The following is a 20790-nucleotide window of genomic DNA, read 5'->3' on the forward strand; positions in this document are numbered from 1 at the left end:
AGCAATTTACTGTTCTCAATACAGTAAGTCAGCACAATTTTTTTTTATACATTTGAGATGGTCGCCAAAATATCTGGGACGTTTGGCGTGGAATGACCCAACTGTGAGCGCTGGCTCGGGCAAACCACATTGATGAACCAAGAACCACCGATATAACCTTAGGACCTTCCGATGCGATTTCGTACACAACGCGAACATTATGGATCGTTCTGGAACACACGTGGCTGCTGGCAATAACGCTGGAACATTCGACGACACATTTAAAAATGCCGACGCACATCACCGCCTGTCAGTTGATCGGCGACCAACGCTCTCTTCGCCGCCATCCGGGCCCGTGTGTATCGCTGTAAGCTGACTTTTCTGTTCAACGGCCACAAATTCAACCTTATAGACTGCTGCCCCTTCAACATACAAGCTCCTGTCTGCGTTGACGTCACAACACATATGACAATATAGATAAGTGTCATTCAGACGATAAATACTCGGTGTATTTCCTTCTGCAGGCGCAAAAACAGAAGCAATGCATCTGACTAACGTGGTTGTCTGTATCATGGCCCCAGTCTTCAGCCGACTAATTCCATGCAGTATATCTCTAGCTGTACCAAAAGGTAAATTTGGCTTCATTTTCTTGTCCTAATCTGCATAAAAGAAAATCTCAAATGAGCTCACAATAATCGCAACTTATTAAGAAATCGTGAGGTATACCGCAAGTATGTTATGTCACCCACAAGTTTTATTTCCTGCATAAAGCACATGGAACGTTCGTATCTCACGCCGTAGGCTTAGTCCATAGAGTGGCAAATTAGTACACTGAAGAAAGTATGTACTAAAACAAAAAATAACATAGAATCCGTTCATTAACGCATTACCTAGTTCAAAAAGACCGAGTTGTTCCTTCCTTTTAAGTCTCATCTTAAATGTTGCAATCAAAAGGTAGCTAAGCCAGCAGGGTAATCTCTATAAAAAAGCTGTTCATTTTGCAGAGGGTATACTTGCTCAAAACAGGAAGTGTGAATCCATTGTTTTTTGAAGACGTTAATGTACGACAGGATAATAGAAGCGACTGCTGCGGGCAATGCTTTAGCGACAAATAAGCGCGTAGTAATTAATGCCAAACTGAAAACAGTTAATGATTCTGCAGCGTAATAGGCTAGTTTGAGTGAAGGGCGAAACTTAATTGAAATGTGAGGAAGGAAACGGGAGGCACATCTATCCAGCTAAGATCCGAAGACTTAAGTGGTCCTTGTTAAACGTGGGAGGACCACGGCCCGCGCCAATAGAATCCCAGACTAAGAATATTCCACTCGCAGATCTTCTCACACAACACCGAATAAACGTTTTATTTTTCTCTTGTTATCACACCGAAAAGAAGCTGTGTGTGTTTCGAATAAGTATTCGACGATTTTGAGTACATAGTACTCAACTACGGAAGAGCAGTGAGTCGTCCCAATTTTCGCCAGAGGCAAGCACAACATGAATCTACGCCAGAGGTGACAAGTTCGAAGGAGCGAACATCGAAGTGCCGAAGGTGCTGACACGCGCTAATGAAAAGACGCATCTTTCTGCCCACTTGTTATGCCGACCCCCCGCATAGCTTTCCGTGCCTCCGCTGGTACAAAAGTAGAAAGTTCTTCAAGCACGCGACAATTCCTGTAACTCTGACCGTACATGATGGAGTTAAAAAAAAAACTGTGGCAGCCAATTCTAGAGGCTAGAAGCATTTTCTGAAAAGGCCATTCGATCTTCACTTGGAAATGTGTTGCAGTGCCACCTTTAAGCAAGTTGCCACGGCTGTTGAAGAGTGGAAATAACATCAGCTAACAATGACCGAGTATGAATTAGCACTAACAGCATTTTGTCGTGTGAGAGCACTGACTTTGGCGCCATCTGGACAGCTGTCAGGTACGCGGCTTGTGTACGCTGCTCGTGCTGTGCTCTGACGTCACTTCGCGCAGAGGCGACAGGGAAAGTGTGAACCATTTCGCTCTCTGGAACAGCCGTATTACCTTAAATGAGTCGAGAAACGGTAGCCCTAAAGCGACAGTGCGAGGCCCCCGGCGTTCACACGCCCTAACTAGGTGACGTCATCATAAGTAATGCTTTGCATCATAGAGTTTCCCACAATATTTACTACAGGGAACTCTGGCGCTAGTGTCCATGGAAGCTGCAACAAACGACGCTTCAGCGAGCATGGGAATGATGGGTAATACACACATTTGTCTAATTTTCGTACTTCTGGCCTGCTTCTGGCTCCGTGTGTGTACGTTTGGCTTGGAGCTGTTTTTTCACGAAAACGAATTAGCAAATGTTCACCGTTTGCGATTCACAACCTTATTCTTTTAGGCTTATCATATTGAATGAAGTCACTAAGTTCAAAAGGGTTCGTCCTTTCTTTCAAAACAAAACCGTAACCAGCAATAAACGAAGCCGCAAGTACGATTTGCTGCCCGCAAGTACGAAGACTAGGCAAATGTGTGTACTACCCATCATTCCCATGATCGCTGAACGATCGCAGCGCCAGAGTGCTCTCTAGTTAATTTTGAGAAACTCTATGCTTTGCATATCGAGGAACGCGGAACTCTTCGGTACTTGCGAGTGCGTGCTACTGAGACACTCGTCAGCGTCTTTGTCATACGCAATCGGTGCTCACTTGAACTGTGACGTCATATTAAGCAGCGTCCTTGTGGGACGCAGATCGCGCATGGCAGACGCCGATGAGCGCCTCTTGCGCGTGCCCGATATGCCATAGAGTTCAATCAATCAATCAATTGATTGATTGTTCCATGTTACATGTTCCTCGATAGGCAAAGCATCTATGCAGGTTCACTCGGGTTGATGATACAGTTAGTGCATGTGGCTGCCGATGGTGTCGCATTGTCGTTGTAAAGCGACCATTTCACGACGCCTTTAAGTAAGCGTAAGCGTTCTGTAGGGTTACACGTGATAGGATTAAAAAAAGGTTGCCCCTAGTATTACTTCATTTAACAATTCAGTTTATTGCTATAGTATGCATACTTTCAGCCTCACGGTGCCACTGATTGCTGTGTAAATCAAGATTCCTGTGTGTTTTTTATATACTTAGGAAAAGCCAAGAGTTACACTGTCTGCAACACAGAAGTATGTAAAACGAGAGGTAAGTTTGGCATGCATGCACAGCCCGCCGATATTGGGAGTATGCGTCAAACAATCACGAGAACAATTTACCATGTATCGATTTATGCGCATTCTTAGATTTACCATTAGATTTGGGTGCACGTTAATGAAACCCAGGTAGTCGAAATTTGCGGAGCCCTTCCCTGTGTCGTCTCATAAATCCATGGTGGTTTTGGAACGCTCAAACCCAGCAAATATTGTCATTAATATGTATAGCCATGTCGCTAGATCACTCGCCGTGTGGAAATATATTGACACGCATCCGTACCCAACATTTCATCACCGTAGTTATTTTTTCACCAGCCAGCAACAGACTTGTAAATGGGAAAAAAACAGCGCAACAAAGGACTTAGCACGAGTGAAGACACACAAAGGGAGGATCACTTGTGGTTAGTCTCCTTCCAGGCTGTTTTACCATTTACAAATATGTGATAAACTAGCCCGACAAACTTCAGTTCTAGCAATAGATATTGCTTTACGACGCACGAAGCAACGCTTTCAAAGGGCCCCACACCACGCTGAGATCAAAGGCGAAAGAAAGGGGGTTTTTTTTGTTTTTTTATCGTCATCAATACCCTTCCCACAGGCGATATCTCCTCCTTATCTCTTATATCAGAAAAGCACGTGTAGAATGCCACCACAAGGCTTCGAGCCTGTCATGATATCGCGCTTATCAGCCACACGCTGTTATCTGGGTTTTCGCAGTCAGTCAAAACGCCGAAAATGCAATGAAATCAGTCGATCGCGTACTATAGTAACGCGACACAAGAAAAACAAATTTGCCCCGTATCTGCTTGATAATCTGCAAATGTCGTCAAAAGACGATAGCATTGCGTGTGGAGAGAGTGAATAAAATATTTATTTGACGTTCTGCGCTAGAAAATCGACGAATGGTATTCTGGAGGCGCTACGTTAGAGTGCTTCGAGCGGCAGCGGAGGCGAACGAGCACATCAAGTCACGTTACACGTGAAACATGAGCGCCATCTGGCAGTTTTCTTGGAAAACGAAGCGCGTGGCTCTGAGACGGGTGTGCGCGCCCGTCTGAGAGGTGATAAGGTGTAGAACGCAAGGTGACGGGTAGGTGTCACCACCGTCTCGTCTTAGCAAAGCACTGGAAACACTCGCCTTTTCGTGCAAGCGTTGCATGGTCAGTGCAGCGTGATGAGCACAACGGTCCTTAAAATTACTTATGTATGCCTTTTCCAGTAAAAGACGCACATGCAGAATATATACGCGTTGTTATGGTGCCCCAGACATGCACAATATTTGCTTTTTAATTGACAATTGCACAAGTACAAACGCTAAATTTTGAGCAGCATTGGTGGGCGCTGCGGATGGGGTCGGCCGTTTCAAATACCCAGTGCCGTTAAGAGCGGACAAACAAACAAATGTACAGACAGACAGACATACCAAAATTTTTGCGTCGAAGGTCCCCACGAAAGACTATCGTCTTTAAAAAAGTGGGAGGGTGGCTGCATGGCTAAGCAGAGTGGGATAAAATCGACAACTGATATTTCACTGATGACTGATATGTGGCGTTTAACGTCCCAAAACCACCGTATGATTATGACAGACGCCGTATAGTGGAGGGCTCCGGAAATTTCGACCACCTGGGGTTCTTTAACGCGCACCCAACTCTGAGCACACGGGCCTACAACGTTTCCGCCTCCATCGGAAATGCAGCCGCCGCAGCCGGGATTCGATCCCGCGACCTGCGGGTCAGCAGCCGTGTACCTCAGCCACTAGACCATCGCGGCGGGGCAACTGATATTTCACGTACATCGACTTATTCAAGAGTGTATATGTATGGGGTTTAACGTCTCAAAGCCACGATACGATTAAGAGAGACTCCGCGTAGCGGAGGGCTCCGAATATTTCGACCACCTGGTGTTCTTTAATGTGCCCGGGCGCCAAACGGTCCACGGGCCTCAGAGATTTCGCCTGCATCGAAATGCGATCGCCGCGGCGGGGTTCGAACCCGAGACCTTCGTTCCAGCAGCCGAGCACACTGTAGCGACTGATCCACCGAGGCGGACCCTATCGAAAGTACGCACCGTAGCATTACGGCACGTGAATCTCGGTGCTAGCGTGTCTCGAAGTTCGCAAGAAAGAAAAAAAGAACGCTAGGGGAGAATAATACGCTCGTTTCTAGTATTTTCAGAAGCTGGCGAGAGGTCCTCGAAAAGCGCAGCTTCGTGCATTCTAAATTTGTCAGATGCTGTCGAGAATTTCACAGCGTAATAGTTTTGTTCATGTTTAGAATGCGAACGTGCATTCTGGAACGTGCGAGAGCGCCAGAGATTAAGACGGACTTCGCCAGGTAAGGTGTACCTGTCCGTCGCGTTGAACCCTTACGGCAATATCACTCTGTCGAAGATTTTGGCGAAAAACGACTGTTGTCCAAGTGATGGCAGTTTAAATGGTCTTCGCTCTTCCAAACACTATACCTCATAAAACAAAAAAACTTTAAAAGTATAACTGTAGTATTTGCGCAGGGACAAAAATGCATATTTTTATAGTGTAACTATAAGAGAGGACTTTATATTCACTAAATCGCCCGTAAATTTACCTTATTCTAAATACGGGACTTTATTTTGGTATATCCTCCGTTCTCGAAACCGCGGGCGATTCGAAAGTTTGTTTTAGTATATTTCCGTTTACATCGCATAAATACATGTAACCTTAAAGTTCATTCACATTGAAACGACTGGAAATCGTATTCTTTTTCTCTCTCTCTCTCCGAGTCATTTTCTGTGTACTTAGTTCATATTTTCTAGTGCTAGACAAGTGGCACAACTAACTTTCAGCTTAAATGTGACAGCTTTTCGCTTTGATCCTTGCATTACCACAAAAAAAATTGAAAGACAATGGCGTGGTTGTCATGGCATGTAACTATAGTGTGTACTGCGAAGTGAACCCCGAGGTAATAAAAGCGGCTTGCGGGTGTTAGTGTACGCTCTGAAAATGCCAGCGTGACATTTGGTTGGCCATGTTGTGTGTTTAGCAGACTCATTCGTCACTGCTTAACAGCATTACAAAGAACTGTTGTGTCATTAAAGGTCATAAATTTCCAGAAACTACAATTTCCAGAAATTAAATTAAAACTAAATTTCCAGAAACTTAAAGGTCATAAATTTCCAGAAACTAAAAGCGGACAACACAGCAAACAAGTTGCTTACGAGTTGCCCATAACAGCCACTTATGTGTGAGCGTACAGAAAGAAAGAAAAAAAGTTTTTTTATTGCTCTATTGAACTTCTTTTGTGCGTCTTCTCAGGCAGACTGAGCCCTTTGTCAATTAGAGGAAAGCTTGATTGATTGATTGATATGTGGGGTTTAACGTCCCGAAACCACAATACCATTATGAGAGACGCCGTAGTGGAGGGCTCCGGAAATTTCGACCACCTGGGGTTCTTTAACGTGCACCCAAATCTGAGCACGCGGGCCTACAACATTAGAGAAAAGCTGTCTAGTCATGAATTCGGATAGGAAGTCTGATTGATTGATTGATTTGTGGGGTTTAACGTCCCAAAACCACCATATGAATATGAGAGACGCCGTAGTGGAGGGCTCCGGAAATTTTGACCACCTGGGGTTCTTTAACGTGCACCCAAATCTGAGCACACGGGCCTCGACATTTCCGCCTCCATCGGAAATGCAGCCGCCGCAGCCGGGATTTGAACCCGCGACCTGCGGGTCAGCAGCCGAGTACCTTAGCCACTAGACCACCACGGCGGGGCTCGGATAGGAAGTCTGCGAATTGACATTTTTACCTACGGATTGGCTCCCTCACTACCCTTCAGCAATTACTTGCGCTATATGCCTGAGCGAAATGTTTGTTACGTATTAGAAAAAGGGTTGTAACCGCTAAGATGCCACAATAAAGGTGGTTACTTAGTTTTTATGGGCCATGTAAACGCAGGGCTGGCGCAGTGGTAAAGGGGCTCTACTGCTCCCCCAAGGTCGCGGGATCGAATCCCAGCCGCGGCGGCCATGTCTCGACGGAGGTTAAATTCGAGAGGCTCGTACACCCAGTTTCAGGTAAATGTTAAACAACCCCAGGGGCTCGGGGGAGTGAGTCTCGCTGGATTCCGTGCCGACCGGTCGTGCCCTCGCGATCTCCGACGACAGCGCAGCTCTGGCCGACTGGGTTGGTCCTACGCCACCTCCCGCCGCCGCTCCCCGACGACGACGATAGCGTATAGCTCTGGCCGACTGGATTAGCCCTACGCCACCTCCTGTCGCCGACAAGAGCTCTCGCCAGTGGTGCCCCGTCCTCGGACTCCTGCAACCGTGTCCATCTGTCCTGTCTTCTCCTTACTTCCGTCGCTCCCTGTTTCTGTGGCTCACCCTCTCTTTCCTCCCTCTCTATCTCTCTATCTTCTAATCCTATCCTTTTATTCCCTTCTCTACCCCAATCCCCCATGAGGTACTGTTGAGGTGTCCTCCCCGTGAGGTACTGTTGACGTGTCCTCCCCGTGAGAGACAGTTACGGGGCTCACTTTTCTGTTCTTTTCATTTATAATCACTTCCCCTTCCCAGGGGCTCGGAATTGTCAGAGTCCTCCACTAGGGCGTCGCCCGTGTTCCACACCGTAGCTTTAATATGTGGAACGGCAGGGAATTCAATATTACTTTAAAGACCGTAACTGCACACTTTCTCATGAACATTCGAGAGACGTGCATGCAGTTAGTATTAAAATCTATCGTTTTCATACCTTATTCGCCAGCTGGTACCGAAATCCCGTAGAAGACAGTTTTGTTAGTACCCTTGTAATAAGTTGCTCAATAACTTATAGATAATAATGAATAACCAGTTTGAAGATCAGACGCAGGTCAAGTTGTACTATTTAAGTATAACACGCCGAACAATATTCACGTTAATCATGAGTAAGCCCTTTGACCCACGTGCATATGTATCTTCTCTGTGCACTATAGGCACAGAGAAGGCACACACGACATAATAGCGCCCATTGTTTAGCCCCGTATTTTGCTAAAACAAACGCGTTTCAGGTTTCCTTTTTTCCACGTAAGGAGTCAGAGTGGAACGATCTTACGCCATTATCTGTAGCTTAGAGCTTCAATGTGCAGTGTTAATTCATGCTTTGTTCTTATTTTATGTAACAATTTGCCAAGTTGTCTTTCATGTCTACCGTTAGTGAACGTTTCGATTAAATTACTCACGATGTATTCTTGTGTTACTAGACGCATTTTTCCTTATACCCTGCCTCTTCTACCACTCCTGCTTAGACCAGTCCTGTGTTTGTAGTACTCAATAAATTAATAAATAAATAAATAAACGCTCGAGTTGCCCAAATCATATGAACCAGCATGAAATTATCGAACAGGGAAAACATACTGACGCGGATTTCTTGGTAAAGTTCATTAAAAAAATTTTAAGTTTGATGTTATAATACGTCGATCAAATATATCACTAACCGTTTTTTTTTTTTCACGTATACGTTTCAGCACAGTCGCTTCTAAAAAGCATCAACACAAGTGTCGACCCTTGCGAAGACTTTTTCAGCTACGTGTGTGACGGCTGGATCAAAGACCACCCGATTCCAGATACTGACAGCTCTTTCGGAACGTTTGAACAAACCGAAGAAAACATGAAGAACGAACTTAAACGTAAGCGTTGCATTCAGCAGGAACAGAATCCAGTGTTGTCCCGCATTATACCAATGTTTGTTTGTTTATTTTTGGGTCTTCCAGAATTTAGCATAGACCCACTTTGTGGTATCTGTTGAGATTTTGTAGTTTTAAATTTAGAAGGCAAATCGTTAGCAATGCATGCAATGCAGTGCTTTGCATTGCTGTTGATGATGAATATTGAAGTATTGGCACTTGGAATATTGGCACCTACCCACTCAGGGAGATCGTCCAAGAATCGGGCGGATCGTACACACTGAATTGATGATTAATATTTTGTAAGAGCTAGAATAAGTTAGAGATGAAAATTTCAATGTAACGATAATTATGACTGCATTTCATAATTGCATTCCCAATTCTTTGCATCGCACAATGCAAAGCACTTCTTTTCCTCCTCTCAAGGCTCATACCAAATGCAGGAAATCGGCCGAGTGATAAGTAAACCTTTTTCGTATTTTCTTTAGTGTATTACTCGTATAAGCTATATTTACACTAGTACAAAGAATTTAGCACGAATTATTGGGGATCACACAATTAATGGACGTAGAATTTAGCTAGATATTCTTTTGGACTGACTGACGAATTCTTCAATGGCAACGAAAACATCCCTGTGATAGCCCAGAGTAGATATAGCCGCCACACGAAAGGCTAACTGATTCTCAAACATCCAGACCCAGATTTAGAAAAGCTGGTACCATGAATATTATCCTTAACGACTAATGGTTTTCCCATAGGCAATTAATTAGCTAGGAAACCCTTCGCTCACGTCATTAAAAACTCTTGCTGAGAGTTCTTCAAAGTTTTAAAGCAATGGTCGTGCCCCTAAAAAGTATGTTGGAATGTTATACCATTCAAAATACAAAAAAAGAAACATGTCTCCGCGGAAAGCGTAGCAGTCGCTGCAAAAAAAGCTGAAAGAGTGGTATTTCTGGAAATCATTGTAGTCCACCATGGGGCTACCAAAAGGAACACGCTTGCAAGCAACCCAATACGCCACAAGCCACAACTTTTGCGAAGTTGGCAAGAATCTGCTACGTCACTACTTGTCGTTTTGAGCGAAATGGAGGTATACCCGCTATACGCATTCCCAAGGCATTACGTGCGCTTTGTCGATGCGGTGCGCGCGCGTGTGCTACCTAATGTACTGTGTTTATGCCTCTTCCCTCTCTCCTCTGACTTTCATCTCCCCATCACCCTCCCATGTGCAGGGTAGCAAACCGGCTGCCTATAGGCTGGTCAGCCTCCCTGCCGTTCTTTTCCTGCTATTTTCATTCCTTCCTTTTTTCTTGTCGATGCGGTGGCTGATGACGACCGAGAATTGTGGCTGAACCGTTTGTGACGGGTCGGATGCCTTCGACGAACCACTGGTTGCGCAATTCGTACTGCGGGACTTCTCGTTGTTATATGTTTCTCATTCTGTTAGGTCTGGTTGTCGTTTTACTCTTTCACCACGCTTTGTTGCATATGTTAACGCGGTTACTTGCCGACGTAACGCCTGTATAGGGTATTTTTACGAACGAGTTACGAGCACTGACCTCCACTAGGGAGGGAGCTCCTTAGAGGAGGTCAGTGGTTACGAGCACAGGCGTGGATGCGAGACATGGATTCGAACCACGTACCATCCTGAATAGTATTCTTTATTAGGTTTTCTCATTTCGCGCGATAGCGGTTACAGACACCAGCGACGGCTACAGACATCAAGTTTAGCTGGTTTTGTAAACTATTAGGGACATTTCTGAATTCTTGGTAGGAATACTTAACAAGCTCAAAAAACTGAAAGCTTAAAAGTACTAAATGTGAACACCTGCGCCTGATGCATGTCTTTGAAAACGCTGTCGCCGGTGTCAGTCGTTCTGACGTCAAAGTAGAACTTCGGCGTCCCAACACGTGCAACTACAATGAAGCAAAAAAGCTAAACTTCGCTGATTTTTCCCCAATTAACGTGAACATTTATGTTGCTACCTCATTGAACTAAATTACTCGACTCACTCCCAGAAAACAACTCTAGGAGCAATTAACGATCGCCGTGATTTTTTTAAATTTTTGTTTGTGATAGAGAGATGTTCACAGCGAATATTTTGTAAAACTTTGCTGCCCTTTCAGAAGCTTCTATTTTACCATGGTATGACACCACTACGGGAAGGCACACGATAGTTTAGGAAGCCCGAAAAACTTCTCATTCTACTGAAGCTCACGTTGTGATAACATATATGCCCGCAATATTTCTACGTAGTACGTGTACAGGTGCAGATGGCACCACTTACGTTATTGCTAGCACCTGCCATATCTGGGAAAGAGCTTCGGATCTTGCTGCTCTAACTCAGCACACAGAAAATACAGTTGCAACATCTAAGCGCCACACGTCACACTTAGTGCCTACTCTTGCAAACGTAATCTTTTCAATCACCGTTCCAACTCGCACTGAGAATAGTCAATGAGCGATTGATGTGAGAACGATGTGTTTTACACTTCGCCGACGTTGTTATTCTTTTATGAACTGTGGCTGACGTGCGTATGAATTTCTTCTTCTCGCATGCGTATTTCGTGTTAAAATTTCACGGCTGTAGCCTTCAATACCCGTCACTCGTTCTTTCCAGGAATAATCGAAAATGTAACTAACTTTGACCAACCGCAAAACTTGATGGAGATGGCGGCAACAATGTACCAAGCATGTATATGCGAATGTGAGTCTTTCTTTCTGCTTCCTCTTTTGCTCTCCAACTTTTCCGAAAGTATACTCCGGTCAGGCCCATAATCATGAGGGAAAAGTAGCCCTGCCCCCCCCCCCCCCCCACAAAATTCGGTTGAAGTGGCGGGGTGGGGGGATGTCTTACCGAGGAGAAGTAATAAAAAATTGGTGTTTTTCGAAGCTTTTAACTAGTGCCTCCTCCTCATCCTTCGAAAAAAAAATTCCTGGCTACGGGCCTCATTCAGGTGTTGAACTGTATGTCAGCGAATGCCTCCGTATGAAGTCCAGATATGATAAAACTGCGAACAGCGAATCGAGCCCTGTTGTTAGTATTTAAATGAAGCATGGTAATGAAGAATTCAAGGCAAAACAAAAAGGGGACGAAGACCCACAACACGTCGTTGGTGGGTTTCGAACCCTCAACCGTCGCAATAGGCGTGCGATTCTCTTCCAAGTGTGCTGCAGTTGCGTTTGCTCCTACTTGCACCTTAAACAACAACAACAAATCAGAGTGGCAAGCAATCCCAGCCAGCCCCAGGAGATGCCTCAAGAACGAGGTCAAATCTATTGAAATAGCTGCCGCTGTCAAACTCCCGCTTCTGTAATTTCGGTTAGATTTACATACGATCTGGCACGCAGCACACCACGTCTCACCGCAAATAAATAGTTCCTGTCGCTGTCGGGCTCTGTGAGAACTTGACTTTAGATCTAAGTGTCGGTTATGAAAATTTTGGTGCAAAGTTTGTTTATTACTTTTTTTAATTTCATACTGACCAAGCCTATCATTCATTTTTCTTCTCGGCCTGCTTTCAAATCGAGACGATCACTTCTCACGTCACGTGTTGCAGATTATGAAGAAGAGCAACTCATCCCTATGGTTAAAGACCTTCTTCGTGAGTGGGGATTCCTATTATGGCCTGCCATGAGACCGACGGAAGTTCCTTATAGAAACTATACAGAACTGCTTGAGGCAACGTCCCTGTGGCCATTTTTGTCTGTCAATGTCGGTCAGGATCTGAACGACACAGACCGTTTCATCATACAGGTGCGTATGCTGAACAAGATTCTAACCTTTAAACGCACGACTGCGCAGGAACCAGCCAGCAGCCTAAAGCAGAGGTGGTGAAGTTAGTTTGCCGCAGCACGCGAAAGTGTCGCGATAAAAAGAATGTCATGCTAGTATGTGACGAATTCTGTATTTCTAGTATTGAGATACATTTGAAAAATGTATTTGTCTCAGTATTGAAATACTTTCGTATTGCATCGGTGATATCGCAATATTGCGCAGGACACTGATATCTCCTTACATTTAAAGATGATAGTCTTCTTCGTTGTGACACTTGAATGCCAATATTTTGTTTAGAAAAAATTTACAGCATGTACAAAACACAAAGGCTTCATACCATTCCAGTAACAGGGCACATACACTTCGGCACATCTATGTACCACGATCAACATCACTACGTTACAGTGAAGACATTTGCTCTAATATACATTACAATGTTGGCATATATGCACACAAGAACTCAATGCCATATCATGATACCATGGTATAACGATACAATAGATGCAATGAAACACGATATGTCTGTCTGTCTTTTTGCCTGTCACACGAATCAGCCGCTCGGCCAAAGTTTAAGCACTTGTTAAACGCCCCACCCAGTCATATTGAAGTGGTGGCTGCGTTCGTACTTGGGAACATTGTCGTTTGAAAAGCAAATTTTACTTATATCTGAGGCGCAACATCAATACGTATGTATTAGGTGGTGTGACCTTTTACTAGAAAATGCATAAATACCAAATTCGAAACACTTAGGTGCTTCTTACGCTGCGCTGAAAATGCGACACTATGCACGAAAGAGACCGCCGGCAAACGATCGTCTGTCGACGACATCTTTAGCAAAGCACGCAGATATTTTATTTAGAAATGGACGGATTTGGCTTCTCAGGAAGAACGGGCGATTTTTGGCCCAAGCCAAGCAAATGCATGTCGCCGGTCGCCGAGGGACGGCACAGGGTTGCCAAACGCACCAGTGGCAAAACGCACAGCACCATGACAGCATATTCACGGAGGCAATACTATCATGCTATGCCGTCTAATGTCGTACTTTCTCAAGGCAATTGCCCCACGCCTCACTTTTATTTTTAGTTTTCGGGCGGCAAGTTATTTTGCGACAACATTGAGGTCGAACCCATGTTGTCGAAATGGAAGCCTGCTAGTAAGTTGCTCTTGCTTGAGGTCAAATAATGAAACAACCATCTCAGCATTGTGTTTAGAGCAAAAATTGTTCTAAACACATGGTCAGTATTGCTGAGATGGTTGACTCATTAAATGAACTCAAGCAACAGTAACTTACCAACAGGCTTTCATTACGTACGGCCACTTAAAATAACCTTTTGAGAAAACATTCGTGAAATGAATTTGCTACAGATACAGTCACATACAAACCACAGCAGCAATATTGCGCGAGTCCAATGTAACTGCAAATCAGGCCTGAACACAAATACTCAGTAAAGTGTTCCGCGATTCAGATATCAGAATATATGCGCTGGAAGCCTCAAATACTCACACTGACAAAACTCGTCTTTGTCGTGGTGGAGTATTTCTGAAATATTTGTGCAAAAAAGACAAGTATCGTGTTATACCTACAGGAATACAGATGCAAGACTGCAGATACAAACCTGCTTTCTTAATTTCGGGAATGCTGATGCTGAGAAAGGACATTAATGAGGCGCAGGTTGATATCGTGATTCCTCTTGTACCGCATGAAAACTTGCAGGTCAGGCCTATAACCCTAGTATAACGAACACCCATAAATTTTTAGTAGATCTTAATTTATCTATGCGTTGCTGCCAGGAATAGAGGAGGCTGTCCAAACCTATTAAAGCGCGGAGGAGCTATCTTGACGTTTTTGTAAACTTGAAAAAGGTCCTAAATTTCGACACACGAATGAGAATAAGACTATAACTTACACAGAACTCAAAATGTTCGGACGTATCTTTATGAAAAGCACTTGTAGCAGAATTTGTCCGCAACCCATTTTAAATGTCGACAAGCTCCAGAATTTTCTCAAAGTGAAATCTCTCTACAAATCGATCCTGTTGTGATACTCGTTTTTCTTTTTGCAGTTAGATGAGGCGCCATTCCCTATCCTGGGCAGGCAGACACTCCTGAACCCCAATGCTTCAGATTTCAATCGACGTATTGTGGACGCGTACCTGTTTCTTATTACCACAGCTGTAATTGTTCTGAGTCCAAATGCTACTGAATACGATGCTGGGAGTATCGCAGAAAGAATCTTCGTACTCGAAGCACGCCTCGCTTCGGTAAGCACTCACTATACTTGTTTTCACCTATCTGCTCCATGACCTTCGAGATGGCGACTGCACGGCACCGCGCGTCCGCCATCACGGAGGCCATATATATGGTTTTGGGTCCATTAGTACAGTAAACGTATGCAGTATGGCATTAAACATATCTTCGTTTAACTTTTTTTCTCTCCGTTGCAGTAACAGCATATTATTCTCGGCGAAAATAATCTTGCTCGACACGCGAAAACTCCTTGGCTTTGAACGTTTTACTGGTGAAGCTAAACAAGGCGTGAATGAAGGACGGCCATGCACAACCCTTATGTCTAGGGGGGGGGGGGGATATCCAAAATATTATATTACCAGGAGCTAACCACTTTCAGGTGGTTTCACAGAACTAAACTAACGCAAGAATTAATTTGCGAAATCGATGAACAAAGAACATTCGTAATAATAATAGCCCTAAAAACACTAAATTTGCTTTACACAAAGACTTCATCTAGCCGAAAATCAGAACTAACTACGCTAAACAAACCACTTCTTTCAGCGCATCACCTGTGGAATTCGCTGCCATCTCCGTTAGAGTCAATGACTCTCGACTAATTTTCAAAGACTTATAAAGAGTTCCTTATCAATCAATACAACACCACATATTTCTTTTACACAGCCCCTGAAGCTATATTTTTACGTTTTTTGATATAGCATATTGTACATATTTTTTCTCTATTTTCAAGTGTATCACTTGTTCCCTAGTTTTTTTTTGCATTATGTCATTGAAACGTACATAGTTACTTGTCTTAAAATGCATGTTAAATGCTTCGTTCATATCAGTACTGCAAATCAAGCTTTTTTTCATGTTCACTGTGTTTCAATAATGTTAATTCCTTTGCCAGCGTACATACAAGATATAACCTGGCAAAGGAATCTTTTTTTTTTTTTGTCAACATTATAAGGGGCCCTGAAACACTTTCTTGGGTAACCACGGAATCAATTCACTGCAAAAGCGTATTACCTCACAAATTGAAATATGCAAAATTTTTAAGAATCCGTCCAGTAAGAGTGGAGTTACAAAGATTTGTCGCACGCTGCAATCACATTGTCTCGTCCCGACGAAAGCGCTGGAAGCTGAGCAGGGAAGGATGGGAGGGGCAAATAAAAAATGGCAGCATATCCACGGAGTGAATGATGGAGAGTGGAGCGAAGCATCCGTTTGTTTATTCCTTCTTGCTTCCGTCTGTCCATGCGTCCGTCAGTGCCCGTGCGTCCATTCGCCCGTCCGTGCGTGCGTTTGTTCGTGCGTCCGCCCATCCATCTGTGCGTCCGTCCCTGCGTTCGTCCATGCATCCGCTCCTGCGTCCGTCCATGACACAAGACACAAGGCCAGATGCCGTTTGGATGCTGTTTGCAATAAAATCTGACCTGGAAAAACTTGATTTGTCCCTCGTTGTTCCCCTTTGCTTTTCTTCTAGCCTAATATACAGGCTTGTGGGTATAGGGGGAGGGCAGTGTAATGTGATTGAATGCCCTACTTTTTCGGGCAATGCTTACAGCCTATCAGTTTTTTAAGCAGTCATTGTACATATTCGTTCGCAGGAACTAAACTTGCTGTAAGAAACTATATTACGGAGAAACGCAATGTTTAGGGTATGAGAAGCAGGCTAGCTGAGCTATTCGGTTTAAAGAGAACATCGCGAGCTACCCGGTTGTTTGTTCTGCCTTCCCGGTCGGTACGAGTTCCATCATATAAACAGCACGGTTTCGAGCCTTGCACTAAGAGGCCTTTGAGGTATTTGCAGTGCTAAGGTGAATACGCTTCATGAATGGCGCGCACACATTGAAGTCCATTCATAGTGACATCGAAGTTCTCCCCCTCGCAAATATAGGCTCCCTAAATAACCTCACTCCGCCAATGCGGTGGGTCTACCAAGTGGGAGAAACGAACTGTTTTAACAGCATTTTATACAAACTCGAGTCACAAACATGTTTTTCCTGTTCTATCAAACCACGGCTAACTTCAGAAAACAACCCTTCAGCTTTCGGCACTTGCTATACAAAAAAAAACCCTCTTCTCGTTCAAACCCACGCTGCCGTCAATGTAAATGAGCGACCACTGAGAACCAACATGGCGGCCCGTCAAGTATGGGGGCCGTTTTAGCCAGTTGTAAGCAACCATGATCGGAGTTGCCTCCACCCTAAAACACGGAGACGCGCGCACATGACGGCTCGATTGATATGTGGGGTTTAACGTCCCAAAACCACTATATGATTATGAGAGACGCCGTAGTGGAGGGCTCCGGAAATTTCGACCACCTGGGGTTCTTTAACGTGCACCCAAATCTGAGCACACGGGCCTACAACATTTCCGCCTCCATCGGAAATGCAGCCGCCGCAGCCGGGATTCGAACCCGCGCCCTGCGGGTCAGCAGCCGAGTACCTTAGCCACTAGACCACCGCGGCGGGGCCGCACGTGAAGGCTCCCTAATGGGGAATACACGATAAAAAGATGCGAGATGGTGGTGCTTGGAGTGTTGAATAGATGTACGAACGGACACACAGACAGATGCGTGGATGGACGCATGAAAGGACGCAGGGGCGGATGCATGGACGAACGCAGAGACGGACGCACGAACAGACGCACGCACGGATGGGCGGATGGACGCATGGATGGTCCCACAGACGGACGCACAGACGGACAGAAGCAAGAACGAATGGACGGACGAATGCTTCGCCCCACTCTCCATCATTCACTCCGTGGACATGCTGCCATTTTTTTTTTAAATAAAAGCTTCCAATTTGCCTTTTCCCCCTTTTTTTTTCAGTTCACACTATATATTTTTTCTTAATTGTTGATCTTTCTGTATGGGATACCCACTTTCTTATCGCTGCTTAAATTGTAACAAATGGAGTAGGTGACTTCCTGTAAACCTCTAATTCTCCACAGTAAACCAGTTAAAATAGAACAAAACACAAGACACATAGTTTACAGCTACATAAAAAAATCTTTTATTAGAGAGTTTCGCTGGAGCCAACTTATAGACAGGCGGTCTCGTTTTCGTCAAGGCATCAAACGACAAAAGATACATGCTGGCATCTCTCTTTGCACGCCGTCATCTTCGGCCCTCTCACCCACTTCATGCTAAAGCAACACATGCAGTCAGTCACCCCGACAAAGACATATCATGCCACCGCTGCATGTTCTCCGATTTCCCACGAGTTTCTGTCTTCTCTGAAGCCAAACTTATCAGATGTTGAAGACAGTAGCATTTGTTTGCTCGGCATAAGTGCTATGAAAAGGTATAAAATGCGTGCAATCACTAATGGCAAATGTATTGCAGTAAATAATATTAAATTATCGCTAGGTTCTTTTCTGGTGCAATTACACTATAGCTTTAACCACATTTTTAAAGAAAGAAGCATCCGATACTACTCAAGATTTTTTTTTCTAGATGACAGAGAACCCAGATGAAAGAAGAGACATCAATGCGCTATACCGAAAAATCAGCATCGGTGATCTCATGAAACAAGTGCCTAACGTAAGACGGTTCTTCGCTATTGCTTTTAAAATAATGTGCGAACTTTTTTTACATCCCTGTTCGCAGCGTTCTTTTTTGTGAAAGCTGATGTAGGATGTTTTATTTTTTCTTCAGATACCGACTTTGGCATGCTTAAACCGTACGTTTTCGCTGGCGAACATAACTCTGAATGAGACCGAGGAAGTCGCAATATTCGGGATGTCCTACATAAAAAAGGCCAACGATTTTTTCGGTTGCATATATGACCTGTAAGTACGTTGCACGTAAAACGTTCGAGCATGCCAGTCATGTTTACTGGGAACTAATAATTATTCTGTGCAGAACGGACATGTATAACCTTGCCGGTTGGAGGCGTATATTCAAGCTTCTACTGCTGACGTCGAAGGCATTCTCGAAGGCTTGGCAGAATCTGCTGCAAATCGCGTACGGCGTGCGAAAAGAAAAACCGCATTGGGAGTATTGCCTCGCGAAGGTCACCGGTGCGATGCCTTTCGTGATTGGCAGAATGTACGTCGAGAAGAACTTCAACGTCTCGGCGAAAAATGACGTGAGTACGATTTAGATACGTGTCCCTTAACTGCAGAAGCACCGTAACTGTTATATGATGCGCAGAACGGCGAGAATACAAACTTTTCAGGAACATGCTCCGTGATAGGCGTGCTATAGAGGACGTATTACGTAACTCCCAAAGTAACGTGTTAGTCAATAGTGTAACAGCAGCGCTTCATGATGGAGTAAAGTGGTTACAAAATTCCAGGGTCGCTGACATTACCCTCTATTTTCATTCGTAACTCGCTCCAGTCCGCATGGTTTCTTTTTTTTTAGAATCTAACGGCAGTAGCCGTTTGATTATGGCCTACACATTGATTTCTTTGATGACGCGAGCCGAAAAAATACATAAAGTAACAAATGAGACGAGTATATGATGAACAAGGGAAACTTGTGCGATAAGCATACGTTTCTGAAGGGCTTCGCGAAGGGCAGAAAGTGCTACCTGGGAATGCAAAAAAAAAGATGATATTGAAGTGTAAGGTTTGACAATATCTACAATAGTTGATAACTCAAGATATCAGCATAACACTACTGTCAGGATTCTAACCGCATAATAATACTCATCATTTGTTATCGCGTAAGATTTGCCAACGTTGTTATCGTGCGACGAAACCGATTATTTATTATTGCATAGGGGTATGTTGCTGTTCTTTGTTATGTGACGAACTATACGCTATAGCACACCAGAGAAAAAACTATTGCGACGTTCCCTGTCAGTGGTTTAGCTCTACGATATCCTTGGGCATTCCTTACTCCCTGTAAATGTTTCAGAGAGAGAGAGAGAGACTCTTTACGTGCAAAACTGGTTATTAGCGCCTGTGTGTAACTCCGTCCAGGGATGGGGAAATGCATGGGGTTGAAAATTTCACAGGGTAAATGAAAAAACATTCAAAGCAAAAAAATACCAATACATACTAAATGCGTAAGCGAACGTGATAACAATATTTACAAGTGAGGTGACAGACTGTTAATTTGACACGAGTAATTGACAAAACGCACTACCTAATGTGCCCGATAAGTAGGAAAACACCACTCCACAGTTGCATGCAGAATATAAGACAGCAGGAACTAGAGAAAAACAAGGGAGACAGATGAAAACATTCGTTGTTGGAAAGATGAGCGATCTTGCTCGCAGAGCGGAGCTCTTATAGTTCAGGACTCCATTGGCCGCGCACCACTGCACGCGCCGGCGGGGATCGGCCAACGCTATATGCTCCTGCGGCTCTGAGCTGGTCATCACAGTATGCAGGGGGGGGGGGGGGGGTGCGGGTGAAGGAACAAAGGTGGTATCCCGGCGTATGTACGAACTCCCGGGTAGAGTGATATACAGAAAAAAGTTTGCGAGTACCTGAATTATTATTCTGGCATCGAGATACACTATTATAATAGCGAACAGGCTCCGAGTTCATTCATTCATTCACAAAGCTTTATTTGTGTCCTGAAGCCCAGTCTTTTCAGACCAAGGCGGGCCGTGTCCACATTCGGTACCGTCAGGCCGAGCCTTGTGGCGGCATCGTGGACCTTCTGGACTGCCCGTAGTTGGTCTTGATAAGACGCGCTTCGCAGCATCGCCTGTTTGCTCGTAAATAAATAAAGGCCAAACTGTAGGCAGCTTTCTTTGCGGGCGTTTTTGCGGCGTTTCGGTCGCCGGCGTCACTTGGCGTCGACGCTATACCGGTGACGGCGCCGGAAACGTCCCCTACAGGACAGTCCAGACATCTTCGGCGTCGGCGTCGACGCCGGAAGCTGTTCGAGGGACGGAGAAGCAATCAGCGCGCGGCTGGCACCGACTTCCGCCACGTAACGGCATGGTTACAGTGTACTAGAAGTGTAGCATGATCGCTCGCTGCTGTCAAAACGGCTACTGCCCGCCTCGGATGTATGACGTTGTCGCCGTGCCCCA

At 44.7% G+C, this 20790-nt stretch overlaps 1 protein-coding gene across 1 annotated transcript in view; it reads left to right on the forward strand.

Moving 5' to 3' along the window:
* Positions 1-421: 421 nt before the first annotated feature.
* LOC119181804 (neprilysin-1-like) overlaps positions 422-20790 on the forward strand; it is a 36852-nt gene continuing 16483 nt past the window's right edge. Inside the window, exons 1-9 of the mRNA XM_075875297.1 lie at positions 422-608; positions 3083-3133; positions 8622-8783; positions 11402-11488; positions 12342-12538; positions 14623-14820; positions 18249-18335; positions 18450-18583; positions 18657-18882. Coding sequence (XP_075731412.1) covers positions 521-608; positions 3083-3133; positions 8622-8783; positions 11402-11488; positions 12342-12538; positions 14623-14820; positions 18249-18335; positions 18450-18583; positions 18657-18882 — 1230 coding nt within the window. The 5' untranslated portion in view covers positions 422-520. The remainder of the gene's footprint in view (positions 609-3082; positions 3134-8621; positions 8784-11401; positions 11489-12341; positions 12539-14622; positions 14821-18248; positions 18336-18449; positions 18584-18656; positions 18883-20790) is intronic.

The sequence above is a fragment of the Rhipicephalus microplus genome, chromosome 10 (genome assembly GCF_043290135.1).
Source record: "Rhipicephalus microplus isolate Deutch F79 chromosome 10, USDA_Rmic, whole genome shotgun sequence".
Lineage (NCBI taxonomy): Eukaryota > Metazoa > Arthropoda > Arachnida > Ixodida > Ixodidae > Rhipicephalus > Rhipicephalus microplus.